Source organism: Aegilops tauschii, chromosome 7 (assembly GCF_002575655.3).
Source record: "Aegilops tauschii subsp. strangulata cultivar AL8/78 chromosome 7, Aet v6.0, whole genome shotgun sequence".
NCBI classification, from domain to species: domain Eukaryota; kingdom Viridiplantae; phylum Streptophyta; class Magnoliopsida; order Poales; family Poaceae; genus Aegilops; species Aegilops tauschii.
Window position 1 is genome coordinate 6,426,751 of NC_053041.3, and position 8,094 is coordinate 6,434,844.

At 49.0% G+C, this 8,094-nt stretch overlaps 1 protein-coding gene across 1 annotated transcript; it reads left to right on the plus strand.

The window, feature by feature from the left end:
- Positions 1-324: 324 nt before the first annotated feature.
- LOC109785117 (F-box protein At5g49610) lies at positions 325-2,191 on the plus strand. Its single transcript, XM_020343721.4, has 2 exons — positions 325-625; positions 722-2,191. The coding sequence occupies exons 1-2, from the start codon at positions 500-502 to the stop codon at positions 1,910-1,912; spliced, it is 1,317 nt and encodes a 438-aa protein (XP_020199310.1). The 5' UTR covers positions 325-499; the 3' UTR covers positions 1,913-2,191.
- Positions 2,192-8,094: the final 5,903 nt, after the last annotated feature.

Genomic DNA, 8,094 nt, shown 5'->3' on the forward strand with positions numbered 1-8,094 from the left:
AAGGTAGTTTATTTTTTTTCAGAACACAATCCAGACGTAGATGCTCATGCGTGCTTACACTCACCTCTATGAACACACACGTACATCATACCCTTATGAGCACCTCTGAGAGACTGGGCCGGCATATCATTTTGAGATAAACGAAGTCATCATAGTCGCCTCGTAGTCGACGGAGACGTCTCTTTCCACTGAACGCACATCACTAGAAATCTTCAAATAAATCCAGGATATCACCGTCCTCCTAATTATCTCATCATAAGTTGGTTCGCGATAAGGTAGGGTAGTTTATTGAAAGAAAAAATAAATCACTTTTCAAGATATACATACGGACGGTTATCTCGGAGAGTTCTGGAAAAATCGTGAATGCCATCGAGGAGCACGAGCCGCGGCCGCCGCCGCTCTGTTGCCCTTCCGGCTTCCAAACCCTAGACTTCCGGCGAGCTCCGGAACTTCCTCCCACGACGGCCAGCCACCGATCCACGAGTCCACGAGGAGCGCGATGCCAGCCGGGGGAGGAGAAGCAAGCAAGCATGGCCGCACGGGAAAGGAGCAGAGCCACCCGCCGGCGATCCGCCGCCGCGACGGGTCCCGTCCTGCGCCGCCGTTCCCCGCCGTAGCTTCTCAGGTCTGATCCGTACCTCTTCTTCCAATCAATCTTTCTTGGGTCAATGGAAGGGAATCGCCCGGGAGCCTAATTAATCTTTATTCGGTCCGTTCATAGAAGACGAAGAAGCAGAGGAAGCAGAGGCAACCGCCGCCGACGGCGGCGGCGGCGGGGAGCGTCTCCTCCGAGGGCCCCCTCGCCGAGATCCTGGCGCGGCTGCCCTACCGGTCGCTCTGCCGCTTCCAGTGCGTCTCCAAGCAGTGGGCCGAGCTCTGCTCCGACCTCATCAAAAGCATCAAGACGGCGCCGCAGACCCTCTCCGGGTTCTTCCACAACAACTTGGCCGGCAGCCTCTGCTTCAGCAATCTGTCCGGCGGACGCCCGCTGGTCGACGCTTCGCTCCCGTTCCTGCGCGAGAGCTACCAAAGATTCAAGCTCCAGCAATGCTCCACCAGCCTCCTCCTCTGCAAGTGCTGGGAATCGGAAGACGACGACGAATTCGACTTTGTCGTGTGCAATCCGATGACCGAGCAGTGGACCGTGCTGCCTCCTATAAAATGGCTGGGCGAAGACGACGAAGACCCTGAATGCTTCGAGCTGATGTATCCCTTCCTGGTTTTCGACCCCGCCGTCCCGTCTCGTTTCGTGGCGTTTGCGCCCCTCATGGAGTCGGTTGACGTCGTGGCGGTATACTCGTCGGATACCGGACAATGGACTCCAAGCAGCGGGTGGGAAGACATAGCGTATCCCGCCATCAATCCGGAATGTGCCGTCCTCCTCAATGGCATGATGCATTTTCTGCATTTGACGGTCGACGAGCCTTTGATAGCCGTGCTGGACATGGAGGGGGAGGTTTGTCGGGAGATTGCTATCCCAGATGACATGCTAGGAGCCATACCTGGTTATGGTTCGGTGGGGTGCTCTCAGGGACTCCTTCATGCTTGGTATGTGGATCCTCATGATTACCAGCTCTCTGTGTGGGTGCTCAAGGATTATTGTGCTACTGATGAAGAAGAGTGGACTCTAAAGCATACCGTCGACGTCCCGCGGCTCTTTGGAGAAACGGAATCCGATGAGGAAGAGGATTATCGCCGCCAAGAGGATGGGGCCCATAAGTACAATGTGTTTGCAATTCATCCGGAGCATAATGTTATCTTCCTTACTGACTGGAAGGAGGTAAATCTGTCGTATGATATGGACAGCAGGCAAGTGCATCCCATGTGCACCACTGGAGATTTCCTGGGTGGTCTACCTTTTATTCCCTGCTTTGCGGATTTTGCTCGACCTTTGCAAAAATCACTCTTCTAGTTGGTTCCGTGGCACTGGTTTGGATATGGCCTCCTAGCATTCCAAATTATATGCGCTCTCCAGATGTTTTGTGGCGTTGAACAATGTTGGTCACCGGTAGAGATTTTGTAAGCGATAACCGATCCAGTGGGTAATGCGTGCTTAGTTGTATGAATGACTTGGTCACCTAAATTTATTTGCGTTTATGTAGTACTGATTAATGTGGTCACTTGTTATCTGTTCGCGTCGGCTGAATGTGAGTTTCCGTTATCCAAGTAGTAATATTTCTGTTGTTATTTCCATTTCTGTCAAGCAAATAGATATTCGATATGACTTGCTGTCCATCAATGCTGAACATTGATGACGCCCTGTTTTTGTAGCAGTAACAGAATTTTGTGGATGGTTGGTCTTGTTCTATGCTGCATATACAGAGTGTAAGGAGATGCTAGTGTCATTTATGAAACCAATATGGAGATTTTCTATATAGTACTAAACAGTACGTATGCATCTTACCAGATATAGTGAGCATGATTATTTCTTTATTTTGTTCAGGGGAGAGAGCAAAATGATTCGGCCCGTAGCTAAAACTAAGCACTCTCTAAGTTTGCTGTTTGTCACTAGCTACCAGTGTGTTTCTAATTAATTTCCTTTTTTGAACCTTTTTTTGCGGGGATTGAACTTCTGATTGACCAGTTTTTCCTACTTGAATCCTGACCATACTGTTGAACTGCTAGTGTTGTCAAACCGCAAATGATGCAGGGGAGGCAGAACAACAACCGCCGCCGATGAAGAGTAGCGTAAGTCAGAAGGATCGAACCACAAACCTCAATGTTCAGCGGCTCATCATATGTATCAATAAAAACATCTTCAGGTAGGGTGCCTAAGTTACTGAACGAAAGCCACATAGAAGGAACATTGAAGAAAAAGAAGGGGCAATTCAAACGGCACATGCATCATGCAGAATGCTGGGATATATATGGTGTCATGGTCCATATGGTATCTGGTTTACTAAATATGGTGTCATGGTCCATATGGTATATGGTTTACTAAATATGGTGTCATGCTCAAGTATTTAGTATGGGTTGATTGGGTTCCAAACTAGTACCTGAAAGTCTTGCAGTTATCACATATCTGTTACAAGATCGGCTGGCTCCTCACCCAGGCGAGGATCCACACATGAGACTTGCTGCTCAAAAATAAGGTCGTCGAAGAGTGTGAGGCTGGGTGTGACATCCGCCGTGCCCCTCTGGACAGTGCTGACCATTTGATCTTCCACTGTCGGTTTGCCACCTCCTTCCGGTGGACCATCGGCGTCCACGTCCCCGACGGTGCCACTGTCCGGGAGCTCCACCTGGTGGACGTGTCTGCAGCCTTGTTTGCGGCCGTCGCCCCTGTTGCAGGTTGCAGCCAATGCCTTTGTTCTCCTGTGCCACTGACATATTTTGAAGCACCGGAACCTTGTCGTGTTCCAGGATCAGCCGTTGTCTCTTGTCCGCCTGAGAAAGGACTGCCATGACGACGCTATCCTCTGGCGGCCATGCCTTCCCTACGCTCACCGTCCAGTGGTGGACGGCTGGCTCTCGTGCCTTCGTGGCGAGACTCCTTAGTTGTTCTATATGTAACTGTTGCTGATGGCTCTCAACTCTCTCCCCCGCTTTACCTCTGCTGCAAAACTTTTGAGGTGAGTAACTGTTAGAATCTTCGATGCTTGAGTTATTCTTGTATGGTGCACTGAGCCGTTTCACTGAACCTTGTTTATCTTGCAGTCTAGTAAAGTTTGGGGCTGCCATTCACTCGAACATGGTTGATCGGGTCCCTTGTTTGGGGCTGGGTTGCAGAGCCAGCACATCACACCTGAGCAGTCCAGAGATCACAACCGTAGCCGTATCTTGCCTCTCTCCTGCAACTGCAAAACTGGTGTCATGCCACAGATGATAACATGGAGAGAAAATGCAACATGAAACCCAGAAGCTCCCTTGTGCTTCCTCTTCTCCACTGCTTTGCTGCACCAACGGAGTTTCAGTGTTACTGCAACACGCATGCATTGCTTCATTGCAAGTTACAAATTTCTGCATTGTTGAAGTTGAAGCAAAGGAAACATTCAGTTGCTGCTCGTCCAGCAATAGGACTGATTGATGACAAATTTACAAAGGCGACGAGAGAGAATTTAACTAGTAAACGGAACACCCATTTCTTTACCTAATAATAAAGGACGGACCTGATTGCCTCTGCTTGCCGCTTATGAGCTCGCCGGCGGGACCTGATTGCTTTTTATTTTATTGTACAGGAACCCGATCGCTTTAAATTTTTTTTAAGGACCTGATTGCATTTGTAAAGTGGACCTATGTGGACGAAACGGTCGATTTGCAATGTGGACGAAACGGTCGATTTACAGACATGGTAGTTTTTAGGGAAATTTTAGTAAGAAAGTGGTAGTTTTCGGTACAAATTTGTAAAGTGGTAGTTTGTGGGTACGGTTTCATGAATTGTGGTAGTTTTTCATTAAATACTCCCAGGATAGGTGCCAGCGAGGCCCGGAGGCGGGGGCAGTTCGCCGAAGGTGCCGGTCGCCGGATGTCGTGGGAAGTGAGGTTTGGAGGTGGGGGTAGTTCGTCGGGGAATGGGAGGCCGGCGGCGCTCGGGGTGGGTAGTGGGAGTACACGGGGTGGTTGGACTGGAATTCGGGAAACACCTCCGTGGCTCCTTATAAGGGCGCTGTGATCAGAATAACTATTCTGATCCTGGGATCTATATATATATATATATATATATATATATATATATATATACACACCACATCAAGTTCACATAGCTATGTTTAATTCATACAAGTTTATAGACCACATCACATGCAAAATCAAAGTTTGTAGACACACATTAACATCACATGCATGTTTCTAGAGCACACTACATGCAAAATAAATGTTTGGAGCCGCACATCACATAGCACACATCCTTTGACACTTCCTCTAGTCTTGTGGAGGACGAGGAGGGGCATCATTTCCACCCCCTTGCATATAAGAGGGGGGAATCATGTGAGCATTGTTCATCGATATATGATGAATGGGGCCAAATTAAGAGAATGTTCTACCTCGAGATTTAGCTCGAGCATCTTGAACCTTTCATTTCTTTCTGTCCATTTGATACCCCAAAGACGGCAGATGAAGCGGAAAACCCCTAAACGCCGACGAAGAGGCCATCGTAATGGAGACAAAGGTAATGGCGAAACAAACAATGGCGACGCTGGTTACAGTGACACCGTCGACAACGACGCCACACAAGACAGCGCCGAAAACCAGACTGCCGGCAGCGACGTTGGCAATGGCAACAACAACGACGACAATCCGATGAACATGGACGAAGACGACCCAGAGGACGTTGACTATTATCCAGAGTCCGAGGAAGATAGAAGCCTCGGTGCCGACGAGTTTGATGTTTTTGAGCAACCCCTCGAGGCACCTCAGCTCAAGACTTCCCGCAAGCGATTGGCCATCACGACCAAAAGCATTAAGAAAAAGACCCAGCAGCTCAAATCCGATCAGGATGAGCTTAATCATAGATGGGTCAAACTCCTCAGGGACGAGCAGGACCTGGAGGATAAGCTTGCGAAGACCGGGGCTAATAAATTTTACCCCCGAAGAAACTTGCTTCCGGAGCTTGACAAGGAGGATGAAGACAACATGTTATCCAAGCGCGAGTGGGCCGAACAGGACGACCGCCTACCTCGGGGCCGGGATAGGCCGACTGGTGGTAAGAAAAATATCCCCGATCTAAGGGAGAAGCTTCCTCAAAGGAAAGCAGCTCCATCTCAGTCGATTTACAAAGCAAGGGAATGCCCACCCGCTGGACATGCTGGATATCTGGCTTGGCTAGCCAAGAACGACAATATACGCGACTATACATGTGATCGGAACGTAACTATGACCGATATCGATCACGCTAGTCAGGATCCAAGGAGCTGCCCAACCGATGTGTTCTACAGACAAGGTAATACAACACCAGTTCATAGACGGGTTTAAACCCATTAACATCAAGCAATATGATGGCACAACGGATCCCGTTGTAAGGATCAAGGATTTCCTCATGCACGTGCACATGGAGGAAGTCGACGATTTCCATGCCATCAAATACCTACCCTTGAAGCTCAGAGGATCAGCTCGACATTGGCTTAATAGCCTCCATGAGGACTCTATCAGCAATTGGGAAGACCTTGACGAGGCATTTTGAGCGAACTTCCAAGGCATATATGTCCGACCTCCGGAGGCCGATGACCTTGCTCACATCGTGCAAAAACCAGGGGAGTCAGCCCAAAAATTCTGGAATAGATTCCTAACTAAGAAGAACAAGATAGTGGACTGCCCGGACGTCGAAGCAATAGCCACATTTAAGCACATCATTCATGACAAATGGCTGGCTAGAGACCTTGGGTAAGAGAAGCCGTGATCTATGGCGGCTCTCACCCAACTCATGAACCTGTTTTGCATCGGTGAAGACAACTGGTTGGCTCGGAAGAGCAACCACGGTGGCGATCCAGGCACCTCCGAGGTGCGCGACTGCAATGGAAAACCTCGGCTCAAAAGAAACAATAAACGGCAAAACAGAGGCAGTAGCAGCAACGCCGAGGAGACCGCAATCAATGCAGGTTTTACCAACCGTCGTGCTGGCAACAAGAGGAAGCCTTTTCAAGGAGGCACAGACGGTCCTAAGTACAGTCGACAAAATACTGGATAAACCAAGTGCCATTCATAGCAGTCCTAACAAGCCAGCCACGCACACCACCCGTAACTGTTGGGTGATTAAACTGGCTGGAAAAATGGCGGCCGACAATCAAGGCAAGAGCCAAGCTCGTAATGAGGATAGAGACCAGCTAGGCCCAGGCAACGCCGGCCAAAAATAGTTTCCTCTTGAAGTCATAGACGTTAACATGATATATGTCATGCACGTTAGTAGGAAAGAAAGGAAGCGTGTGCTCTGTGAAGTGTACGCCGTGGAGCCAGCTGCACTAGAATATAATCCGTGGTCAGAAACCCCGATCATCTTCGACAGATGAGACCATCCAAGTATCCAACCAGCATCCGTCATGAAGACACGACATCATTGGTACTCGACCCAATAGTTGACGGCTTTCACCTAACCCGAGTCCTCATGGACGGTGGCAGCAACCTCAACTTAATATATGCACACACAGTCAAGAAGATGCATATAGACCCGACGAGAATCAAACCCAGCACCACCTCTTCAAAGGAAACATACCTTGGATTGAAGCACAGTGCTCGGGATGGGTGTGTTGGGAAACTTAGCAGAAACTAAAAAATATCGCCCTAGGAACACCCAGGAACAATATGAAGATGCATAAACAGTTTGGATCACGATTGTTACCGACTCCGGAGTGCAGCGGAAGCAGATGAGTCGGTGTAGATCGTACTTGTAGTCGCTCAAACCGCCGATGAACGACCCCGCGAAGCACCCACGAACGATCCCTCGAACGGAAGACCGAAAGCACGACCTCTCTACTTGGTTGCAAGTGTATGGTCTTTACGATCTGGCAACGCTTCGCCGTCCAGAGCTAATCATCACCGGAGAATTAGAGGGAGAAGATTAAAACCACATCTGACTTCTAATTATGAGGATTAGAGGATCTAGGTCAAGCTCTAATTGATTAACTAGGATCAACTAGAACTAGAGGACTAGAGGAGGCAGGAGACAACTCTCGCTCTTCATGCTACGGCCTGCTACAAGACATCAAACGAGCGCAACCAGTCTTCTCAACCTTTAGCATCAGTAACGTGGGGAGAGCATGCAATGCACTCGCCCATGAGCTCGCTGCGGCAACCAGATTTCTTGGAGATCAGGAGAGGATCGCCGACGTACCGGATAGCCTTCGGCCTCTTATGATTTCTGAATTTGTGGTTTATTTTGAGTAGTTTTTTTACTCTAGATCTAAAAAAAGAACTAGAGGAGGATCCAAAAGTTGTGTGTCCAAAAGTGTCCAAAAGTTGGAGGAGAGGGAGGGGGCGTCACAAGGGGGAAGGAAATCTCCCCCTTAGGCCGGCCAAGGAGGGGGTTTCCCACACCAATTCGACATCCCCTTGGCCTCGAGAAAAACTAAGGGATGGCGCCTCTCTTATTGGGTCCTTGTGGCCCAATACTCATTCCACTACTTAGCCTTTTAAGGCATGTTAATATTAAATTAAATATAAAAG

Bases quoted from the DNA above. Each gene is read 5' to 3' on its own strand.
- LOC109785117 (XM_020343721.4), top strand. From the start codon at position 500: ATGCCAGCCGGGGGAGGAGAAGCAAGCAAGCATGGCCGCACGGGAAAG. The intron at 626-721 runs GTCTGATCCGTA...GTCCGTTCATAG, and splicing joins TCCCCGCCGTAGCTTCTCAG to AAGACGAAGAAGCAGAGGAA.